The 24,609-nt window shown below is 39.4% G+C and overlaps 2 protein-coding genes across 4 annotated transcripts; both read left to right on the top strand.

Moving 5' to 3' along the window:
• The first annotated feature begins 992 nt into the window (after positions 1-992).
• Positions 993-4,852, top strand: LOC133484109 (insulin-like growth factor-binding protein 6). The gene is made up of 4 exons (XM_061786232.1): positions 993-1,517; positions 1,798-1,826; positions 1,910-2,029; positions 2,569-4,852. The coding sequence occupies exons 1-4, from the start codon at positions 1,202-1,204 to the stop codon at positions 2,665-2,667; spliced, it is 564 nt and encodes a 187-aa protein (XP_061642216.1). The 5' UTR covers positions 993-1,201; the 3' UTR covers positions 2,668-4,852.
• A 1,331-nt stretch (positions 4,853-6,183) lies between these two features.
• On the top strand, positions 6,184-19,474 carry LOC133484033 (phosphatidylinositol 5-phosphate 4-kinase type-2 gamma-like). 3 transcript variants are annotated; one of them, XM_061786085.1, is made up of 10 exons: positions 6,184-6,479; positions 8,774-8,871; positions 13,037-13,133; positions 13,461-13,610; positions 14,877-15,023; positions 15,335-15,373; positions 16,132-16,245; positions 18,145-18,400; positions 18,532-18,635; positions 18,721-19,474. In XM_061786085.1, exons 1-10 carry the CDS (start codon positions 6,345-6,347, stop codon positions 18,799-18,801), a joined length of 1,221 nt encoding a protein of 406 aa, XP_061642069.1. In that variant the 5' UTR covers positions 6,184-6,344; the 3' UTR covers positions 18,802-19,474. The 3 variants fall into 3 exon arrangements, with proteins under 3 accessions (XP_061642069.1, XP_061642070.1, XP_061642072.1); XM_061786086.1 differs by lacking the exon at positions 6,184-6,479 and adding an exon at positions 8,471-8,607 and having other exon boundaries at positions 18,721-19,470; XM_061786088.1 differs by lacking the exon at positions 6,184-6,479 and adding an exon at positions 8,562-8,689 and having other exon boundaries at positions 18,721-19,471.
• Positions 19,475-24,609: the final 5,135 nt, after the last annotated feature.

The raw sequence follows: 24,609 nt of genomic DNA, 5'->3' as shown, positions 1-24,609 counted from the left end.
TGTCACTAACTGTTGTCTTTGGGTGTTTCTTCACAGCTCTCACAATGTTTCTGTCATCAACTGCTGTTGATACCCTTGGCCAACCTGTTCAATCGATGTCTGTTGCTCAGTACACCAGTAGTTTCTTTCTTTTTCAGAACATTCCAAATTGTCTTATTGCTACGCCCAATGTTTGTGCAATAGCTCTGATCGATTTTCCCTCTTCTCTCAGCTTCAAAATGGACTCTTTTCTCCTATAGACAGCTCTCTGGTCTTCATGTTTGCTTATCAGCAAATGCAGTTTTCAAAGGTGAAACAAAGCCAAAAACAAGCATGATCTAATGTTTAAGCAATCAATCTAAAAGGCAACACCAGAGCAACTTAAATAGCCATCAGTCCCATGTTCCAAAACTTTTGCTCACTTGAAAATTGGGTGGGTTCAAACAAAAGATGCTCTGTCCTGAGTTGTTTAACACATCTAGATGTAAATGCAATGAAATAAAAGCTGGAATTCTGAACTTCTGTCTCATATTCATCTTTTGATCTGAAACCCAAATGTCTTCAGTATACAACAAAAACAAAGAAATTGACCTTGACGTTCCAATACCTTTGGAGGGGACTGTATATTTTACTTTTAAAAGCAAATAATATAGGTATAATATAGGTCTTTTTTGTTTGTTTTTGAGGTCAAAAAAATGACCAACAAAATTCAACTGCGCAAATGACAATACTGAGACTAGAGCAATCTAACTCTACTGCATAAATACAGAATATTTTTGGGGGGTTGCAGTGCTCTAATTTGTCAATTCAGATAGATTAAACCTTAACTGGCAAAAAAGCAGAGGATTAGCAACTGTGCCACTGCTGATTTATGTTGGAATAGAAAACATGACTATCCTTCAAGATGACAGACAGCAAATGGTATTAGTGTGTGTGCGTGTGTTTGTGTAACAAGAGGAGAAATAGGGTGTGCTCAGCTCTGTGGAAATGAGAGGGAAAACTAGCATTCTTCATCACGCACCCTCCCATACCTTTCCTCTTTGGTTTGGCCCTTTAAAAGCTGCTGCCAGTGCTATCTGTCAGCCTCATTATCACCATTTCTTGGCTTGAGCAAATTGCTATCCACCTTTCGAAGCTCAGTGGAAATAAACAGAGGCTTCCGAGGTCCTCGGAGAAAACAAGCGTCAACAAATCAAGGCCCTGGACAACTTTCAAGTGTGAGATGCTTCTGTGCGTGAATGTGCTGGGGCTGCTTTTCCTGCAGCCACTTCTTTCGAGCCAAAGGCCACTAACTACACCGTCCAGAGGATGTCCCGGCTGCAAAGGAAAGCCTTCCCAAATGCACACGCCGGGAGATTTAAATATCACCGCTCTTACCATTGGAGAACCATGTGGGGTCTACACACTGAGCTGTGCCAGCGGTCTGCGTTGTGCACCCGTGCCAAATGACCCGCGGCCCCTCCACACCCTGCTGGAGGGCAGGGGCGTCTGCAGCAACGTTAGCGTCATCAGTTGGACGGAAAAGAGCCAGACAGCAGGTAACATTTTTGGCTTGGTGCCTGCAAGGCGATGTTGATGGATGTGCATGCATCTGCAACTCGTAGTGCCGCAACAACTAAGTTTTTGTATTAAAGTCTCTCTGTCTAATGGGTGGGTTTTTGTTCGGAGCCAATGCTTTTAATGCTATTGGATAAACCCATTATAAAACAAAATAACACCACTTTCCATTACAGTTTGCTCATTGGACATGTTTTGAAATGACTGGTAGTAGGTGTAAACACATTGAATAGTCACTTGTGATATTTTGTCTGTCCTTAGATCCCGCACCTACCGAGAATCCGGAGGAGGTAACCATCTTCTTTTATAATAATTATACACTATAGAGACAGTTAATGATTAGTCATACTTTAAAAATCCTCTCCTCTCACAGGCCCCATGTCGAAAGCTGCTAACCACACTAATCAGAGGCCTTGATAGCCATTTATTCAAGTCCCATCATGATATCTACATGCCCAACTGTGATAAACGTGGCTTCTTTAGAAAGAAGCAGGTGAGTTGTAAAGTACTGTAACTTTAACCCAAGACTAGATTGATAGAGAGCTAGATATAGTACAACTGATTCGTACAAATCATTGATGTCCAACGAAAAGTTCTCTCTCTCTCTCTCTCTCTCTCTCTCTCTCTCTATATATATATATATATATGTATATGGACAGTATATTTTCAACTTTTTTATAATAGAATAATAATATATTTGATTTACTTAGAATTTTGTCATACATACAGTACATTGGCTTGGTATAAATAATATATTACCGCGTATCTTAACTAAAACTGTAGTTTAAAACGAAATAAACATTACTATTATGGTACCAGTAATCGAGGAGAGACAAAAGAAAAACTGGGCGGAAAAGGTTAAATGTGCGTTTGCGTTTCTCCCCGGAACATTAAAATGGACGCACACCACACTTGCGCATTGTGCAGGAAAATCCGATAGAGCTAGATAGATGGTCTTGTAAGAAAAAATAATTAAAATGAATGTTTGCATACCGACATTTGGGCTACAGTATGTTATTTATTTGTGTACAGTGTTGGTCCTCTCGAGGTAAACAACGCGGTCGGTGCTGGTGTGTGGATGTGAGCGGCATGCCAGTGACGTCACATAAACACAAAGGCTTGACTTGTTGAAAAAGAGTGTCAAATGTCGGATTAAAGAAAGGAGAAAAACGCTTGGCGGCCAACATAGGACGAAGATAAAGGATTTCCTCACAGACATTTTAGGAATTCCAACCCTGTGCCTCTCTTCTCATTCCATGAGCCGCAAGCTGTTTAAGGTGTAACTTTGACCATTGGTGCCCTCTAGCGAACACCTAGTGAACTGTTCTAATCAGACGCCATAATGTCTGCACTGGCTAACACCTGACACATTAGTTACGCCTGCATAAACTAATAAGATCCAATACAAGAGTTGTATCAAAAGTTAACTTTTTTTTTTTTTTTTACTTTTATGTTGCAACTGGTCAAAATGACACCAATATCTCCAGTTCAGTGCCATAACTCCCTATTAATTCCCATAAAACGTTTCCATCTAAATATTTCCCAAATTCCTTCATTCGAAAACCAACAACCTGACTTTACTTCATATTTTTATGTCACGCAGTTCTGCACAATTGTATTTTGTTTGTCCAACACAACAACATATTAAATTACTAGTGGATCAATGCAATATTGTTGTTTTAAACTTAAAAATGCAATTGTGTGGAACAGTTTGACTTAAAATGTAGAGTTTTGTGTGTGTGTGTGTGTTTACTAAAATTCCTCTGGAAAGTTTCTAGTAAATTTTGAGGAGTTCACCCAAAATTACCCTAAATAGTTTCAACACGACCACAGAAGTAATCACTTGGGAGATATATTACTCTTACTGAAACTGCGCATTATTTGCAAAGACGCATTTTTTGGGATACAGCTCTTGTATTAGATGGTGTAGGTGTACCTAATAAAGTTTGTGGTGTGTGTTTGCATATTCTGCCAATTGTTCCATGTTAAACAGTCTGTTTGTCATTTAACAATTATTATTGTATTATTATTATTATTATTATTATTATTTTTGTCAGTACATATCATTTTCCAAAACATTTTTTATACAAGATCAGTATTTTTTACACCATTGCTATTGTAACAATGTACCTATTGTATATAGTATCTACTTGTCATCTTATTTATGTTTTTAACACCAATATTTATGGCCATAGAATAATTAATAATAATTTAAGTATTACCCAATGCTAATTAGTAGTCACAATAAAAATAACAACATATAGTGTGGAAGCTGAATTAAATGGGGATATTTTACTTTTATTTTTACCTTATTAAATAACAACAAGCAAAAAAAGTTTGATTGTATCATTAGGAATATACCTGTATAGCTTGACAATGGGTTGGTACCCTCAAAGTTAAAAATCTTTTGTACTCTTGTAACATGACCTTATACATTAGTACAATAATGTTGATATAATACTATACTAAACATTTGGGGAACATAACCTAGCCATTAGTTAAGCTTGTACTTTGAGGTATAACAATACAATCTGAATGCATCCCTATTTGAGAAGAGACATTGGTAAGACACTATACATCCTTGTGCAAAATATTACTCTATTATTGTTAAGTGTTTTTTTGACATTCCATATTTTTACAACATTTCATTGTAAAATGTTATGCAAGTCTTATTTAGAGACTTTATTTCCCTAATTGAACGTCATGGGTCTATTAAAGTTATGGAAAAAAAAATGTAGTGATGGCACTTTGAACATGCATGTTGTGTTAGGTATTGTGTGACATAATCAATGTACATGTATATGGATCATTTTTTTGTATGATTTATCACATAAAAATGACACAAGAAAGCTTTAATCTTGTTTTCAGCGAACAATAGTTTCTTCAATAAAGATTTGGATTAGTACAATGCAACCAAATCTCCGGCACTGTTTCCGAATGGTTAGCACAACTGCCTCACAGTACTCAGGTTGGGGGTTTCAATCTGGCCTCCCTGCGTGCAGTTTGGATGTGGGTTTTCAGAGCATTCAGCGGCATGCCCACAGCGTCTGGAAGCTGAAAAAAATGACCATTTTGAACCCTGATTTCACACTAAAATTCCAATTTGTTTGGCTTGTTAGCAATACTCTTCTCTGTGGTGAGTCAAATTTACAGGACGAATTTACCTGGGCCTTTAATTTCATCATGTGCATCGGTTCATGTGATGATGTCATTTTTCTCTCTTCTCCTTGCAAATAATAAATAATATAGGCCAGTTTACCACATTTGAATCGTGTGCAACCAATGTATATGTCTGAATTAAATCAAATCTGTCACACCGTGGTGAGGTTTGTCTGGTCTTTGTTGTTGTTGTGTTTTTTTTGTCTTGTCATTTCCTATTTTATTTTGAAAGTCTAACTGTCCTCTCTCATTTTAGAGCACTTGCTCTTCCTCATGTGTCACCTGTGTGTCAGCCCTGATTCCTGATTGTCTCCACCTGTTCCCCATTACCTTCCGTGTGCTTAAATAATCTTCCTTGTCTCGTGCCAGAATGTTTTTTGTTCACTGTGAGTATAGAGCGCTCTTTCTTGCAGAGCCAGGTTCTCCTTCCAGACATCTCTAGTAATTTTGGAGCTGATCGTTTTGTCAGTCTGTCCAGATGTAATCGGTGTTTACAATAAAACCTGCTCTCACTAGTGATCTCTGAGTCCTGTGTGTAGTCCTGGTCTGACAAAATTAAAGGACTTTTTTTTTTTTTTCTGAGTGCATCTAGAAATTAAGTGACCACAATCACTTAATTTATGCCTTCAAATACAAGCACTGCGGTCAGTTATTATGCACACATGGTAGATGACAAACTGAAGTGAAATATTCTCAAGAAATCTGCGGTTGTTTTGTAAAATGAATAAAATGAAATATATTTTTCTAATGTATTTTTGTTTTGCATTCAAACAAAAGGAAAAACATAGGTATAGATTTAAAAATAGATTTAAAAAATGTGTCAGAAAGGGCAGGGAAAACTATACACTGCATTGACTTTTCTTTATTATTTGTTTATTTGAGTGAAGGGTCTATAGATTTGAGTGGTTCTGCACCTTTGACATCAAATTATAGGAGCATATATATTTTTTTATTAAGGAAAGTAAATTTTTTAATGAAAGAAAAGGCCCATATAATAGAAGAAGTCAGCAATACTGGGAGTTACATGAAATAAGAGGATCACAGTTCTAAATGTTTTGGCTTTTGATAATTAATGTATTATCTATGTCAGAAGACAATGTATATATATGTAACTTGTTGATTAAAGAAATACGATTATCTATGTGTGTGTCTAAGCATAATTTTCGAGAGACCAATCGATACATTTCTGCATATTAAAACAAAGTTAACAACAGTAGGCGGTACCAGAAACCAATTCAGAATAATTTTTACAACAGGGCAACGCCACAATAAATAGGAATCAAATAGGAACCCTTATTAAATCTTGTTTTGATATATCTGGAAGTTTTTTTTGTAAATAGCAGATGGAGATCTATGGATGTGTTTAAAGGAAAATTCATTAACTTTATTAGTACTTAAATATCGAGCATGTCAGCCACAAAACCGTCTCATGTGGTGACTAAAAAAACGGTTTGAAAAGTTTGGACCAGGTGGCTGTTGCGTCACAGCGCCACCAACCTGCAGCAGAAAGTTGATCCAACCGCAGCCTCATCATCATCATCATCATCATCATCATCCATCCCACTTTTCCAAAGACACAACGACGTCGCGAGGTGACCACTGCGCACCCACAGAGTCCTAAAAGTTTTGCGTGGCGCCAAAGTGCTCCAATGTCCTCTCCGAGCGCAGCACGCGTCCCACACAAGAGGAAGACCAAGATGAAGCACTTCGTGCAGCAGAAAGTGGAGGTGTTCCGCGCCGGGGAGCCCGTGTCGAGTGTGCTCATGTGGGGAGTCAATCACTCGGTGGGTATGTGACTGAGAAATGCTTGTTTGTGTGCGTGCAGCAGAAGTGGTTTAAGGACTCACTTTCTGTACTAAAGTAGAAGGAGGCTCCAGGGAGTGTTGTAGAGAATGTAGTTAATTACATTTGCAAGTTAGCCTGTTGAAAGTGGACCTATTTCAATTTGGCTACTTCAAAAAAAAAACGAATTTACATTTGATTACGTTTCGCTTACCTCATTTTCTTTATTTTGAATGAGTGCATCACCAGCACCCTCGGATGTTTCCTCCAAAAAAAAAAGTGGATTAAAATCATTAACCAAATATTTAACCAATTATTTGGGTTTTTACACAAATAATAAAGTCATAACAAAACATGATGAAATGTAAATACATAATAACAAATGTTTGTTGCATTACACATACATATACAGTGAAACCTTGATGGAACGGACTAATAGGAGTGGGGGGTCCGATACAGCTGATTGTCCGTTACATTTTTTAAAATGTTTTGAGGCTATATGCACCCATATTACTGTACAGTACAAAATTATTGTTTTGTAGGGTTTTAGTCTTGGCCTAAAACATCCAGTACAGTCCAGTTATTGTAAAGAAATATATATTTTTTAAAAACGCTAGAAAATGTTTGAAAGTTTCACCATTTATCCAAACTTACCACGCCGGTGTGCTTGGTCATGGTGACATTGTTGACATACAGTACTCATCATTGGCGAGTCGTTTTCATGAGCCGTGAGGAATTAGTGAGCTTCCTAGTTCCAAATCTGTTGCCAAATGTGAACGGCTTGACAAAAAAACTGCTACTGTACCAAAAATAGCATGTTCCAGACTCCAAAGACTTGCGTTTTGTACTCCGCAGAGTTAACGTCGCAGCCATGCCGCTCTCTCTCTGCTCTATGTACAGTAGACAATAGCTGTAACCATCGTCACACGGCCGCCACGTCAATGACAAACAATCGACATGGCCGCTAGATAGGCACGGGAGGATTTTGTATTATTGCATATCTGTGACCCAGAAATACGTCAGTCCCGTTCTCTGCCTGCATTGCGCCACAGTGCCACTAAACAACAGCGCCCAGTTCTGGAACTAACAGACTTTGTCAACAGCATTTTAAGTGACAAATGGAAACTATTTTTGGACACAATTATCCGACATCCTTTATATCAGGGTCCATTTTATCGACGTTGTACTGTATATGTGTGCAGCATGTGGAAAACATTGTCAATCACAGTACAACATAGTTTGGGCACCTTGGCGCAATGGGAAAAAAATACCTCTACACACAAAATAGTTTTCCTCTTTTACTAACTTACAGTACGTAGTGTCCTTATTGAAAGGATGTAAAAAAAAAAAAAAACGAAAGCTAGCTAGCGATGGCTGGCCAAAACAATGTGTTCCCACAGCTTTGCTTGTATTGTGAAGCACGTACCAAAAAATGCGTAATTAGCGAGTGATAACTCAAAAGAAATACACTTTGCTTGCATGTGTCTTCTCAGATTAGACCACCAGAAGCAGTTGGTTTTAGGCTGGCACAAGATCATTTATTCGCCTCAAATAATTCTTAGCGCAGACAACATGAACAATTCTCTTCAAGCTGCAGTGTCTAACTTTTTTTTCATTTTCACCCAAGCTACTACTAGACGAGATGACACAATAGCTCCTCTAACATCTTGCTCTAGTTTTCAGTATTTCATCTTTGATATTTTGTGTCAACCGGCGATATTCGCATGCCCAGGCTTGCTGACGCACTGAAAATGACATACCTGAAACGAAATGATGAAATGATGCATTTTACTTAGCAGCAGTGTGGCCCCATGTCTCCCATTTGTAAAAAGCGAGGTAGACATTATTTTGGGTTTCTGTAGCAGACAGAAACTTCCAGAGAATTCATCTTTTTCCCCCCAGGGGTTGTCCTTCAGAACAGAATAAAAACGTTCTAGAAAGACACGGTGGGAAGGCGGTGGCTAGCCATAGCCTACGTCATATCAAAGCGACGGCTCTGTTGTGGTAAAGCAGAATTTCAGCCTTAAGGGGCGACAGAAGCTATGCACTGCAGCATTAAATAAGGCCAATGACTCCCCCTTTCTCTAGTTACATCTTTTTTTTATGTCGTGTCTGCGGCAGTTGAAAAAGGTAACAAGCCTATTTTGAAAAAGTAAAGAGTAGACAGACATCTGGTTAAAAGTAACAAATAAAAATGGTAAAATATAGATCCGTAAGTACTGTACAGATAGCTGAAAAATCTACTTAGCATTTGTACTTTGTTACTTCCCACCACTGACTAAATGAATGTGTGCAGATCAACGACCTGAGCCAGGTGCCCGTGCCTGTCATGTTGCTTCCAGATGACTTCCGAGCCAGTACCAAGGTCAAAGTCAACCACCACCTCTTCAACAAGTACAGTACTGTCCTCCTCTTCATGTTTCTGCTTTCGTCCTAACACTAACACTCCTCATGCATCACTTCACTAACATCATTAAATCGGGGGAACAATAGACGGTGTGATCTTTAGGAGTGCTCAGCCCCCAATCAGAATATTAATCATCCTGCACCTCGCAATTAGTACATTATTAATAACACAAATGTCTTGATAAAAAGAAAGTCAAATGAGTCTGACACTTCAAAAAATTTAAAGTGGAATTTACGGCATGAAAACATATTGGACATTTTTTTCCAAACCTCTATTCAGTTAAATGCAAACTACATAATTGAACTGAATTTGTCAGTGATCTATTTTATTATATAAAAAATCATTCCGAATGAATAATTACTGACTTTGGGAGCATAGTGGTCTAATGGTTAGCATGTCTACCTCACAGTTCTGACGTTCAGGGTTCGAATCTCGGCTCCAACCTGGAATTTGCATGTTTTCCCTGTGCTTACGTGTTTTTTTTCTGGGTACTATACCCGTGATTGACTGGCCACCAGTCCAGGTTGTACCCAGTGCTTCCCCAAACTCAGCTGGGAGAGATGTCAGCTCAGCGGCAACAGAAAATGGATAGAGGAAAAGTGGACTTTGTTGCCCGAAACATAGGCTGCAGCTACCCTGTGACCCTTATGAGGACAAGCACTATAGAAAATGGAAGGATGGGAAATCACAGCTTTTTAAAAATGCAGTGGATACTTATATACTCCATTTTTTTTCAGATTCTTTTTCAATTTTTTATTTTTTAAACCACCCCGTTTTTAGTGGAAAACGTTTATTGGTGACATATCCCCGCTTTTTCATCAATTTTGGGGGGTTACAAGAAAAAAAAAAGGGCTTCAATTATTCGTAGATTTTCACTATTCGCAGTCGGGCCTGGTCCTTAACACCCTATCCACTGTAAACATTTTGTCAGGCTGGACAACACTTAAGCAATTAAAAACAAACAAATTGTACAGTATCTCGTAACTCTATATTGCATGTTTTTGTTCACTATTCCTTCTCTCATTCTGCTACCATGTAAATGTGATTTGACTGTATAAGTGATAGTCCACTAACTCATTTCGAGTTCAACTTTTACAATGAAGCGCTACACCAAATTTATTTTGACCCTCAGAGGTCACGGTACTGGCTGTACTCTACTAATAAGCTAATAATGTCAATGTGGTAACATGTTTTACTAAACCTGAATTGTTAACCAATGATTTGCATAATAAAACTAACGGTATCACTTCAACATGATTAAAATGAGCTACACAAGCGCTAACGAGTGACTGAACTGTCAACACACTAGCTACTGCAATGCATTCTGGGACATGTATTAGCAGTGTGTATGTGTGTTCTGTACAATACAAACTTGCCATTTTGAAAAAAATACATCCATCTCATCGTTAGACATCAAATCATTATCATAATACATTATAGAACAGGGGTGAGGAGAAATGTATCCATTCAGGGGCCATTTTTTATTTTTTTTAAATAAAGGGCCACACTAAATTGATGAAAAAAGTCAGAAGTAGTAATAGAGCAAACGTATATTATTATGAGCGTTTATGGGTTAAATGTTTTGGGCTTTTTATGACAGTTCCTCTGAGGAGTGGATCTAATGCTCTCTTGCACTGTATATGGCCCATGTGGGCTGTTGGTTCCTCACACTCGGAGTAGAAAAATGCTGGAAGTAGTAGTTTGCCATAATTTGGATGTAGCACAATTTCCCTTCTTGTTCATATAGACTTCAAATCAGTTGACAATGAGTCAACACTGTCTCTCCCGGTTTGCCTAAATTATTTCATACACCATTAATCTGCAATCAATTCCCAACATTCAACAGATGAATCGTTTATTTTGCCCTTCTCTCCAAGGATACTGCATTGTGGCAAAATGGCATGACACAATGTTGTTTTCCAATGATATATCATAATGCATTTCACTGGTAAAACAGTCCCGTTGACATAATTTCTGCGATTCGGACAGACATTATTCCCTCACTATATCATGGTTCACTTATTTCGGATTCTGTGTATTGCGGATTTTTGAAATTCTTATTTAATGTTGTGCATAATTTGCCATATTGCGGGATTTTGAGTGTATGCTGTAATTATTTTTGCGGTAAAAGAAACGCTTCCAAGCCGAATCCATTAAAACTGTAAAGAAAAAAAATTAACATTAAAAGATATTACAAAGAATAAAATGTACATAGTCTATAATACTGTGTATTACTGTATGTTTATGATCTTAAAAGGTGTTGAAAAGCAAAGAAAGTGTTAATAAGAGTACGGTAGAGATTAATAGGAGTGGTGGGAAGATTAATAAGAGTCTGGAGAGGTTAATGCAGCTTTAAAATATGTAAAAATAATTAAAAACTATATATAGGTGGTTGCTACTTGGGGGATTTCATCTATTGCAGGGGTGGTCCGGAACCTTACCCCCGCAACAAACGAGACATTACTTTAAATAAGTTTTCAACATCTTTTAAAAATATAAAGAAAATAGTTTCTCAATCCTTCAGAGAAGTATGACACAACTCAAGTCTGGAAAAATGAGTAGCTTTAAATAATCCCTTAATCCAGTCAGGAATCCAGGTTGTGTAACAGTCTCGGGAAAAACAATAAACTGTGTTTTGTCATGTGATGTTACTACAGGGCGGCACGGTGGCCGAATGGTTAGAGCGTCAGCCTCACAGTTCTGAGGACCCGGGTTCAATCCCAGGCCCCGCCTGTGTGGAGTTTGCATGTTCTCCCCGTGCCTGCGTGGGTTTTCTCCGGGCACTCCGGTTTCCTCCCACATCCCAAAAACATGCCTCAATTGGAGACTCTAAATTGCCTGTAGGCATGAATGTGAGTGCGAATGGTTGTTTGTTCCTATGTGCCCTGCGATTGGCTGGCAACCAGTTCAGGGTGTACCCCGCCTCCTGCTCGAAGACAGCTGGGATAGGCTCCAGCACGCCCGCGACCCTAGTGAGGAGAAGCGGCTCAGAAAATGGATGGATGGATGGATGGATGTTACTACAGAGAGATTTGTTCTAAATCTCTCTATGAATTTTTACCTAAATAATAAAAGTAAACATGGATTTATTAGCAGGGGTGTAGCACCAAATTCAGGGACCTCAAAAATTGCTAAGGCTACTGTATAATATCTTTTAAAGATCTAGTTATGGGCGTAAGTATCCTAGCAGCAGGAAACATATACCATTAACTCCATTTTTTAATTATAATCAAAATCAATATCATCAATAATAACAAATAAGCATGTTTTATAATGAATAGGTTAATAGTTTCAAATAGCAATTAATAAGTCTGTTTCTTTCTTTTGAGGGCGATTGATTGTGGGTAGCTTGGATATGGAGGTCTGATTAAAACCATGGCATTTTATCAGTCATAATATGCTTTAACATTTGGGCTGATCTATCCTTTCTGTGAAACAAAAAAACTTTGTAAGCATTTAGCTGCCAACTTTGAGCTTTCTTTACATCTCCTGTCTCTCATTTCCTTCTTCCCGTGTGTATACCCAGAGCACTTTGTATGTTGCAACAAATGAGCTGTGTGGAATAAACCATTAGCATTTTTGCAAGGTGGGTGTAGGTAGTTTCAGAGAGTCTTGATTTGATTGAAGCAACTTTAATATTTAACTTTCCCTGCAAAATGTGTCTTATCTTAATATTTATGAAATAGTTTTTTATAACTGACCTATTTAAATAAAATATTTTTTCAGAACTTTACAAATGTCCTCCAATGCCTTGTTACACCATTCCAACTTCCCCTGCACGTCGACACCCACGTTTATTTATTTGTATGAAAACTAAGTTGTTTTATTTCAGTATTGCTACACAAATATATTTTTTCTTCAACTGTATGTCTTCTGCTTTTCTTGTGGGGATGGTTGATTAGGTACACCTGCAAGAGGATTGCTACGATCACTCATTTTAAAAAGTGAACCAGAATATTAGAAACAGCTCTCAGTATGACATCATTTAATTGTCAATAAAAACTGAGCATTATTATCTTTGGGAAGGCATCTTAGATTGGGTAGGTGTACTAATGTTGCTGTGTTCAGCATTCTCATTTTAAATAGACATTTAAATAGATTCTGGGTCTGTTCGTAAAGACATTTTTTTTTTCTGTGTGGGTTTTTTCTCAGAGAGAATCTCCCAGGACAATTTAAATTCAAAGAGTATTGTCCGCAAGTTTTCAGGAACCTACGTGAGCGCTTTGGCATTGAGGACCAGGATTACCAGGTACTGTTAAAAAAAAGAAGGTATGGCCCAAGCACACAGGTCTGATATCATGCAGGATTATCTGCATTTTTTTTCAGCACCGACTCTAAATTTGCATGTGTTTGTGTGAAATTTGCATTTCTGTGCACCTTACAACACATTTGAGCTTAACACGATGTGATTCACGCTGGGTTCTCATTACTGATGAAACATTGCAGGAAATACACAATTGTGCCATATATTTTCCAATTGTCCTGTTTGTAGCAATTTGCATTTCAGTGAAAACGATTTGCATGTTAAAGAGCGTACAAAATGCAGTATGTACAAAAGAAACGTTTTCATCAACAGGTGTCTCTGGCTCGCAGTCCGCCGCTCAAAGACGGAGAGGGAACATGTGAGGGCCTGCTGCTTGCGTCATATGACCGCACTTTGGTGGTCAAAGAAATCTCCAGTGAGGAGGTGGCGGAAATGCACAACATCCTTTCTGAGTATCACCAGGTGACACACGCACTTAAAACATTCTTTTAACTACAAGCAAAATGTGGTCCTTTCATGTTGTAGAATCATATTTGGTAATGTTTAAAGGGCAAATATAATGGAAATGTACTTTTTAATTGCAAGTATGCAAATACTGTATTTTGGCCTCTGGAGTGCTTGCCCGCCCATCAAGTGTGAAATTAAACAACCAGGTAGATCTTATGAAAGCTTCCTATTACAAAAAAAAATATTTATGAGATAGCTGTTATGAATTGTGACATCACAATTCAGCTAATTTACATAATACTGCCCTTGCATCGAGTTTTTCCACCCATGACTTGGCAGCTAGGCTGGGTGAAGATCTGGCACACTACACTGTCTGAAACTAGTGCTGTGATAATTCAAATAACTTGAATAATTCGATTACAAAACAGGTCGAGGCAAAATCTCCGCCTCGAAGCTTCACAGTGATCATTTTTCCACACGGGCTAATGTTACTGCAGACTAGCATAGCAATAAGTGCAAGCCAGGAGGAAAGAGTGTGTAAAAGACAGAGAATGTCCAAAATTTGGGATCATTTCACACTTAAAAAAGAAGATAACACAATTATGTGTCTATTGCAAAGTAGAACTGGCTTACACAACTCCACAACTACAGTAAAGTAAACATTGTTAGCTAATTTAATTTAGCCTACCACTGCTAGTTAGAACGTATTGTAAACCTCCCACAAGTCGTCAAGGGTCGACACAGTCGCCAGGGCAACTTCAATCACAAATGGTAACAAAATAAGCACATTCAAACACTACCTGCATAGCCACAAATGACAGCTAGGCACTCAACAGGCAGACAGGCTAACGGTGAGCCAGTTGACAGCTAGCCGTTAACCTGAGCCAGCAACAGCCAACTCTTCACTCTCATTTGCTGACTCCCATGTAACTCACCTTGGCCAGGCCCCGCCTTTTAAAGCCACACACACTCAATATGAGTACAGTTACTATAGAACATGAGGAGGCTGACCCCAAGGGGAAAAAATAGACTGTATATTTTTTGTTATTACTTGAATAATCAATTTTAAAAATATTCAATAGTGCCAGCCCTACTTCTGTTTTTGTTGGGGCGACATTTGCACTTTGCACTTCACGAGGGCCTCAAGGTGCAACCGCCCCTACCTTCGTTTATAGTTGTGTTCATAACCAATTTCTCCCCGCCAATAAATGAATAAAAGTAATGTTAATACACAGTACCTGAAAGAAAAATACATTACACTGCTCCTTTCTTCTCATCCAGCATGTTGTCACCTGTCACGGTTCTACACTGCTCCCTCAGTTCCTGGCCATGTACAGAGTCACAGTGGAGAGTGAGGACACCTACATGTTGGTCATGAGGAACATGTTCAGTCACAGACTACAAGTACACAGGAAGTATGACCTCAAGGTAAAGTGACTTTAAGTGGTAGTGTATGGGGATCGATTATCATTGTCAACGTTATCATTCACACGTTCCATTAAATATTTATTGGTCGCAACTTCAGGTTTATGATCATTGTACAAATATAACTTGCCTAAATTTATGGCTGCTGATACAAGGTGTCAAGATCTGCTATAATATTTTACAAGACATGGCACATCATTAATTTTAAGTCCGTGATGTGCTAACAGCTCAATGAAGTCACATATGAGTCTTGTCTCCACTCTTATTGAGCTCCACTCAGATGAGAAATGTTGTCTGGTCTTTCCTTTCCTCAGGGCTCCCTGGTGTCTCGAGAAGCAACTTTTAAAGAGAAGGTGAGCTCACATGAAAGGATGTGTCAGCACAGTGAGAACTCATTAAAATCCATGCATACATGATCAACTCGTTTTATCCTGTAGTATTAGTAATGGCAGCATTATGATTACAGTGAGCTTGCTTTTGAATACAACAGACTGCACTATTGGATGTGAGTATGAAGTGAAGTGAACTTTTTTTTAAAAATTGAAAGTATGAGGTTGTTTAAAAAAAGTATCCAGATAATGATCCAAAGCATACAACACCATTTGTCAAACATAGTGAAAGCTGTGTTGCATGGGCATGGATAACTGATAAAGGAATGGGTTCAAAGCTGTTTACTGATTATGTGTGTCAATTATGAGGTGTTTAGTCTATGCTCTCATTTAGCCTAATGCTACAAAACTGAAAGGATGGTGTTTGACAGTGCAGATGGATAATAACAATAAACATGCTACTAAGTAGACATTTTGAAGGCAAAGAAATTGAATATTGTTCAATGGTCAGGTCCATGCTCCAATCACAACACCATAGAGCATGCTTTTCACTGTACTGAAGACATAAGTGAAGGCAGAAAGACCCACAAATAAACAGCAAGTAAATGTGCCTGTAGTAAAGGTCTGATAAAGTTGGTTGTCTCATGAAAATATTTTCAATTGTCTTGCTTTTAATATAAACATCAGGGGCATTATTATGCAACTCTTTCTTATTATATCAGAATATGGCTTTTAAATTAGTGCTGAATGTTATGAACATCTCCTTGTTGTGTGCTTTCCAGGTCAAGGAGCTTCCCACCTATAAGGACATAGACTTCATGAACAACATGCAAAAGATTTACGTGTGTGACCAGGAGAAGGAGAACGTCACGGACAAACTTAACAGAGATCTTGAGGTAAGAAACCTTTTTTTTTTTACCTTGCAAATTGTCTGTGGATTGTTTGTCTGCAACTTTTATGATCTTACAAAAAACACTTGATGTATTAATTCTATGGTACCACAGCTTTTTGTAGGTCAAAGGATCAAGCATCCATTCTCTATAGCGCATTTCCTCATTAGGGTCACGAGTGAGGTGGACCCCGGACTTGTCGGCAGACAATTGCAGGCCACATGTAATTGTGCTTTAAATTACGAGGTTAATTCGTTCTGTGACACCCAAATCTCAAATCATCTTCGCCCATTGAAATGAATGGAAATGCCATTAATCTGTTCCAGCCCTCCAAAAACACTGACAAAAATTTTGGTAACATATTTTTTTTAAGAAGGGAAATAGCACTCTACAGTAGTGTACATTGTGAAAACATACAGTAATCACATAATTGAAGAAATAGTTTGAATGAATAGTTTGTGAGTCATAATTCCATGTTTCTGCTCCTTCTGCTGCCGGCACGGTGGTTGACTGGTTAGCACATCCGCCTCACAGTTCTGGGGACCCGAGTTCAATCCCCGGACCCACCTGTGTGGAGTTTGCATGTTCTCCCCGTGACTGGTTGGGTTTTCTCCGGGCACTCCGGTTTCCTCCCACATCCCAAAAACATGCGTGGGAGGTTGATTGGAGACTCTAAATTGTCCGTAGGTGTGATTGTGAGTGCGAATGGTTGTTTGTTTCTATGTGCCCTGCGATTGGCTGGTGACCGGTTCAGGGTGTACCCCGCCTCCCGCCCGAAGATAGCTGGGATAGGCTCCAGCAGCCCGCGACCCTAGTGAGGAGAAGCGGTAAAGGTAATGGAGGGATGGATGGATGCTCCTTCTCCTGTGCATGCCTTGGCCACCAGGGGCAGTGTAATATATACAGACATACTTCACGTATATTTGATGATGAAATATAGAAGACTGTCACAACTAAGGTACATATATTAGTTGTTTTTCACAGAGGATAAAGAATACATGTTATCATTTGTGTTCAAATTGAAGTTGCTTAAAGGTTTATAACTACCACAGTATTGATATAAGTGTTATTAGCCCATCTATGGTGTTTCTCATTGTTTGGTAACATTAAGCTAATTGACTTTTGTTAGACAAGATATGCTTTGGTTAAATCCACAAGGTGAAATTTTCTTTGTTTGATGTTCAGTTTTCCAGTAAACTTTAACTGGGAGTGGCAGTACTAAACAGCTTCAAGCTTTTATTTTGTTGTTGTTGTTTAAAGAATTGTTCAATATATGCTGCTTGTTGTGAAGTTCTCTGCCACCTTGTAGTGCTTTTATCTCTTTTTATTTTTATTTATCACATCTCAAGGCAGAAAAATTGTCAGGGTGATGCTTGTACCTTGAAAAATTCAGAAGTCGGGTCACTCCTAATTTGAGGTACTACTGTAGACACCGCCCCCCCCCCCCCCAAAAAAAAAAAGAAAGAAAAAGAATAATTTAAAAAAATGTTTAAATAATAATTAAAAAAAATGTTTAACCAAACATGCATGTGTTTGAAATATTCTCCACACAGAAAGTCGCAAGCTAAGATTCAAACCTAGAACCTTTTGCCCACCACCACTAATGCTGTACTGGTACATTCACCTGACTTGGTGCAGGCAGTGTGGGTTCAGTTCCCAGTGACAGTGTGAATGTGAGTCTGAATGGTTGTCCTTGTCTATGTTCCCTGCTACTTACTGGCGAGCAGTTCAGGGTGTACTCTGCCTTTTGCCCAAAGTCAGCTGGGATAGACTCTAGCACCCCCGTGACCCTGAACAGGATAAGCGCTGATGAGAATGACTGGATGGATGGAACCTTTTGGAGTTTGAGGCTTGGCCCATATGACAACACAGTGCAATTTGTGCTTGAGTGCCCTCTTTCTGCAGTTCCTGGTGCGTATGAGGATTATGGACTACAGCCTCCTGCTGGGTATCCATGATGTGGAGAGGGCTGAGAGGGAGGAAAAGGAACTGGAGATGGAGTTGTCTGATGGCGAAGAAGAGCAAGATGAAAGCAGCCAATCTGTGGTTCCAGGCTCCACCTCACCTGAAGGCATAGCTGGCTACATGAACTCCTTCAAGCCCATGGGCCCTGGGGAGTTCGACCCTTACGTGGATGTGTACGCTATCGAGAGCGCTTTAGGTGAGTCCTGAGGGCGCTCTTTGCTCACCTTAAAACCATGTTACACTGGGCCTGGGTCTGCAGGCTCATATGTGCAGATCAAAAGCAATCACCAAAGGCTGAAGCGTTGAGCCTCCCTCACTCCCATGTAGGCGCACCGCGGAGGGAAGTGTATTTCATGGGTCTGATTGATGTGCTTACGCAGTACGACACCAAGAAGAAAGCGGCTCATGCTGCCAAGGCTGTCAAACGCGGGGTGAGCATCGGTGTCATGTAAAGCAACTGACACTATTTATTCATACTGACAAACTGTGTGTGTGTGTGCGTGGGTGTGCTTACAGGCAGGAGCAGAAATCTCGACAGTTCATCCAGAGCAGTATGCCACGCGTTTCAGGGAGTTCATCACTAAGATATTTGCCTAGCAGAACAAAGAGCCATTATGTTTTCACCCATACAGGATGGAGAATGCAATCCTTAAAAAGGTCTTAAATTCGATTTTCCAAAATTAATTGAAACTTAATCCTTAAATCTGCTGTTCAAATGTTTTCAAAATGCAGCACACACAAAGAATGTTGTCTATATTTTCTTTTTGAAAACACTTTGGACTATTTGTAGTTAGAGTTTTTAAATTAAATCAGGAAACAAAATATGGTCTACATAGTCTTTTATTATATTATCCCATAGTTTCTGTGATTTTTATGACTTCAATAGTTCTTTGTTCTTGTGTGACTTTTTCAAATGTACCTAGTAGCTTAATTGGTTTTTCCTCCCTTCTCAGTGTCTCTATCCGCCTCCCCGTTCTCTCATGGACAAGATAACTGTGTGAATAGGCCTTTCTTCCTTCACTCCCTCCCATTTTAGTTTTAGTTTGTTCTGTGGGTTTCTTCTTCCGTGTTCTTCAGAGACGGGGAGAAGCACGAAGCAACTGCAGGTTCCTCTCTGGTCTGTCTCTCTCTTTGCAAAGATTTCATTAAAATGACAAAAGGCAAGATTGTTCCCTGATTCAATTCCAAAACAAACTTGGTGTCAGAAGTGGGATCTCAGGATCGACTGTCAGACCAGGGACCGGGCGGAGACCGATCATCCAAGACAAGTAACTGTCTTGCCCTTTACCCGAGGCATTAGCTAATGTGCTTCAATCAACATCAAGATTTTATTGAGAATGATTATTAAATCAACATTTTATATTTATATTTATTACATTTTCAATGACATGCTGATCAAAATAAATATAGCTCTTATGTATGGTACTATAGAACTGTATTGGGGACCATATTTTAGAATATCCATTTTCCGCACCGCTTATCGTCACTAAGGTGTGCTCGAGCCAGCCTCTTTGAAGTCAGTCAGTTTTTAGGGGGCAGTCCTGTCGCATGCAGATGAGCGACTTCTTACCCCACGCCCCTCATCTGCTGCATTTAAAATCATTCATCTTGAATTAGATTTCCATTTGTGGAGGTGGCACTTCATCACCAAGCTCATGAATTACACTTTCATAACTAGAATGCATATCCTTGTATGTAGCACATGCTGCAGACACATCGCCACAGTTTGGCAAAATTCAGAATAGGTTTCTCATACATTTTCAGAAATATGCCTCTCACAAAAAAAATAAAATAAAATACTGGTTAGGCACTCAAGAGACCCACCTATTTGTATACAAGCCATATAAAAGTAACATTTCCATATGTCCCCTTTAAATTTGGGTCAAACTGGGACTAAAAACTCCTAGTGGTCATTAAGTTGGCGGGGGAATAAAATAGTCGTCATCATTTCTGTAAAAACAGGTATTTATAGATATATGCATGAGCCCTAGCTAGAAACAAAAACAACATAAAGTCCCACTTTTGTGGATGATTTTTATGAATTTTTTTCACATTCATTGCTTTTGCAAAATCATGTTCTGCTCTGACAAGGTCAAGCTGCCCTAAACAGTCATGAATCACAGTGCTACAACTTTCTGTCAGTCAGGAGGAGCAGAAAATCTTCCAAACTCACAGCAAGGACCTATGTACAGTATACCCCAAAAATTATATCATTCCCCATTTTTGAGGGTAATCAATTTTTCTAATTTTTTTTCCAGTGGTCACGATGTAAGTTCTCGTACTGTATCTCCCAGTAGTGTCAGGAAACCTTCCAAATCCAAAATGGAGCACTGAGTGCACAAACATTGTATGAAATCCAGCTTCTGAGGGGTTCCTGACAATTTAAATAATTTAATTTATGGACACTTCCAAAACCCATCAGCAGGGAAGGCCAGAAAAACTTCCACACCCACAGCAGGGGACACGAGTCCCACTATTGAGGGGGGCACTTTTTTCTTTTTTTAGGTCTACTGCAAGATATGTCCGACACTGCTGGAAACAATGTTCATGGTCAAGGGTTTTCAGCCCTGTATCATACAGTAGGGTTGAGTATCTGAAAATATCATTTGCCACGTATATTTACGGTCGCTTCAATTTTCAGACATTTTATTCAGGTAAAACTGCGTGAACATACCTTTCAGAATGATGCCCAGAAGCAACACACTCTTTACCAGATGGGTGTGACAAACACAATGAGGCCCTGTGGTGGCATTATCACGGTTTAGGGCATTTTTTATTTATTTTTTCCGCTGGAACTGGTTCTTTAACCGTTCCAAGTAGCACACTATATCAGCCCCAAACCAATCAGGTATCTGCTAGAAATATAATTCAAGCATGAAAACAACCTAAAGCTTACATCCAAATCAACAAAAGAATGGCTGCAGCTGATGAACGTTTTGGAATGGCTCAGCCAGAGCACAGAACTAAAATCTGTTCCCAGTGTTGTATTTTATCCTAATTTCCAGTCTGCTTCTGGTGTACACAAGCTGTTTACTCTTGCCCTGATGCTTTAGAGACATTGCAACTTGGCACAGATCATTATTTGACAGAAACCTCAAGAAGAGCATACAATATTTAAAATGTTGGTTTATTTAAACCTTTCTACAAGTGTTGCCTTGCTTCACTCAAAGTAGAGAGTTGAAAAGTGAAATGTGAGCATGAATTCAGAGCATTTTTATTGTCTGTATTTAGGATTTTAGCTCTGCACATTACCCTTGTTCTTAAAAATGGGCAGCAGGACACTTTTCCTCCATTCTTCAGGCATCTTGTCACGCGCTAGAATTCTACTGAGCAAGATGGTCAAAAACTCCACAGCCACCTCTCCTAGATGCTTCCATACCTCCACAGGAATGTCATCAGGACCAACTGCCTTTCCATTTTTCATCCTCTTTAATGCCTTTCTAACTTCCCCGTTACTAATCATTGCCACTTCCTGGTCCACCACACTTGCCTCTTTTACTCTCCCTTCTCTCTCATTTTCCTCATTCATCAACTCCTCAAAGTATTTTTTCCATCTATCTAGCACACTACTGGCACCAGTCAACATATTTCCGTCTCTATCCTTAATCACCCTAACCTGCTGCACATCCTTCCTATCTCTATCCCTCTGTCATGCCAACCTGTATAGATCCTTTTCTCCTTCTTTAGTGTCCAACCTGGCATACATGTCATCATATGCCTCTTGTTTGGCCTTTGCCACCTCTACATTTGCCCTATGTCGCATCTCAATGTATTCCTTTCGCCTCTCCTCAGTCCTCTCAGTGTCCCACTTCTTCTTAGCTAACCTTTTTCCTTGTAGGACTTCCTGTACTGTGAGGTTCCACCACCAAGTCTCCTCTCCTTTCCTGCCAGAAGATACAACAAGTACTCACCTGCCTGCCTCTCTGATCACCTTGGTTGCAGTGGTCCAGTCTTCTGGAAGCTCCTCCTGTCCACCGAGAGCCTGTCTCACCTCTTCCCGAAAAGCTGCAGAACACTCGTCCTGTCTCAGCTTCCACCACATGGTTCTCTGCTCTGCCTTTGTCTTCCTAATCTTCCTCCCCGCCACCAGAGTCATCTTACACACCACCATCCTATGCTGTCTAGCCACACTCTGCCCTACCACTACCTTACAGTCGGTAACCTCCTTCAGATTACATTGTCTGCACAAGATGTAATCCACCTGCGTGCTTCTACCTCCGCTCTTTTAGGTCACCCTATGTTCCTGCCTCTTCTGGAAAAAAGTGCTCACTACAACCATTTGCATCCTTTTTGCAAAGTCTACCACCATCTGTGCCTCCAAGTTCCTTTCCTGGATGCCGTACTTACCCATCACTTCTTCATCACCCCTATTTCCTTCGCCAACATGTCCATTACAATCTGCACCAATCACGACTCTCTCTCTGTCTGGGATGCTCAGAACTACTTCGTCTAGCTCCTTCCAGAATTTCTCTTTCACCTGTAGGTCACATCCTACCTGTGGGGTATAGCCACTAATCACATTATACATAACACCATCAATTTCAAGTTTCAGCCTCATCACTCGATCTGATACTCTTTTCACCTCCAAGAGATTCTTAGCCAACTCTTCTTTTAAAATAAACTCGACTCCATTTCTCTTCCCATCTACACCATGGTAAAATAATATAAACCCTGCCCCTAAACTTCTAGCCTTACTGCCTTTCCACCTGGTCTCCTGGACACACAATATATCAACCTTTCTCCTAATCATCATGTCAATCAACTCCCAAGATCTTCCTGTCATAGTCCCAACATTCAAAGTCCCCACATTCAGTTCTAGGCTCTGTGCTTTCCTCCTCTCTTTCTGCCGAAGAACCCGCTTTCCACCTCTTCTTCTTCGACTTCGACCCACGGTAGCTGAATTTCTACCGGCACCCTGCAGGTTGACGGCGCCGGTGGCGGACGTTGTTAACCCGGGCAACGACCGATCCGGTATGGAATTCTTTAGATGAACGCTCATATTTGTTTGGCAAAGTTTTAAGCCGGATTCCCTTCCTGATGCAACCCTTTGCATTTATCCGGGCTTGGGACCGGCCTACAGTTTGCACTGGCGTGTGCCCCCATAGGGTTGTATTTTTGTTGTTACCATATCAACTCCTGTAAATGCTAGTGAGATCTAACATATGTGCTGTGATGCCACCCTATCCGTATCTTGTTTTTAAAAACTGACTATCCTTTCTATCATAAATCATCCGGTTCAGTTTGTTGCGTCTACAGCAGGCAGTGTCGAAGCTCCATTATAAAAGAGAGTCCACGGATCTGACCTAGAAAGATGTAGGCCAAGGCCAAGGAGCAGACAATCTGACAGTGAGATGACGAGTGAGACGTGATTTCTGTTGGCTGATTATTGCTGAGCTGTAACATGTTCCTGTCATCTTGGTGGACATAAATAGACCTGAACTGAATCTTGCGGACATGAAACAATAGTTGTTTGCTTTTTGATGCAATGAAAACAGCTGGAAAATGGTTTTGTGTATTGATAATGAATGCTTTATGAATCATTGCATGAATTAAAAAAATACAAATGAATAGAGACTCTTTACAGCACAGACATGTATACTCAGCAATTTTCATTAGATGAACACAAAATTACATCGAGTACGGATGGGTGACTTCTTTTTATGCTACTCTTTAAATCTCCATCTGGGCAAAATTCCTCTTTTCCTCACACTGATTATCAGCCACTTGCCAACATTCATTCCAATGCTCAGTTGTATATATACGTACATGTGAAAACAATCTATTTAACAATAGTTTTAATCTCTATTAGTCATAGGAGGAGAGTCAGGTAACATCCATTAAGGCTGCACCTCTTCCTGATGACGTGATGGTTTTAAATACATTCAGTTGAAATGAAGGCATTTTCTTTGTTCATATGCACATCACCACGGTGGCCTGCAGCTTGGAGTCATTCACTTTCAAGAGATCTACAATGCACAAATCATGTACAGTGTTTATGTCGCGCACAGTGATACAAACATTACATATAAATTTTAGTCTTGAGCTTTCAAGATTTAATTATCAAAGGAACACCAAAGCAAGAAACTGTAAATCTCTTCTCCAGCCACTTTTGTACTCAGAACCACCTGTACAAAAAGTACAATAACAATTCTGGAAATTAAGAACTCTGAACTTTTTTTTTCCTTTTTTTTTTAGATTTATAGAATTCTATCATCATATCTCTAGATTTTGTTCAAAACAAAAGCAGCCTTTGTAGCGCAACTTTAAAACGAACTGTCTGTCTGTTTGGCTGCATTGAATGCAACACAATATAAACACTCTCTTGAAAATACCAGTAAAGTGATGGCATTTCAAACTGATACATACAGACCAATTTATTAGCTTATTGCAGTTCTTTACATTTGG

This window comes from Phyllopteryx taeniolatus, chromosome 9, assembly GCF_024500385.1.
Source record: "Phyllopteryx taeniolatus isolate TA_2022b chromosome 9, UOR_Ptae_1.2, whole genome shotgun sequence".
Classification (NCBI taxonomy): Eukaryota; Metazoa; Chordata; class Actinopteri; order Syngnathiformes; family Syngnathidae; genus Phyllopteryx; species Phyllopteryx taeniolatus.
The sequence above is the reverse complement of the archived record's forward strand: the minus strand, read 5'-3'. Positions and strand labels throughout refer to the sequence as shown.

Excerpts from the sequence above, each read along its gene's own strand:
- LOC133484109 (XM_061786232.1), top strand. The coding sequence starts at position 1,202 with ATGCTTCTGTGCGTGAATGTGCTGGGGCTGCTTTTCCTGCAGCCACTT. Across the intron at positions 1,518-1,797 it reads GGAAAAGAGCCAGACAGCAG|ATCCCGCACCTACCGAGAAT; the intron begins GTAACATTTTTG and ends GTCTGTCCTTAG. Across the intron at positions 1,827-1,909 it reads CTACCGAGAATCCGGAGGAG|GCCCCATGTCGAAAGCTGCT; the intron begins GTAACCATCTTC and ends CTCCTCTCACAG.
- LOC133484033 (XM_061786085.1), top strand. The coding sequence starts at position 6,345 with ATGTCCTCTCCGAGCGCAGCACGCGTCCCACACAAGAGGAAGACCAAG. Across the intron at positions 6,480-8,773 it reads TGTGGGGAGTCAATCACTCG|ATCAACGACCTGAGCCAGGT; the intron begins GTGGGTATGTGA and ends GAATGTGTGCAG. Across the intron at positions 15,374-16,131 it reads AAGCAACTTTTAAAGAGAAG|GTCAAGGAGCTTCCCACCTA; the intron begins GTGAGCTCACAT and ends TGTGCTTTCCAG.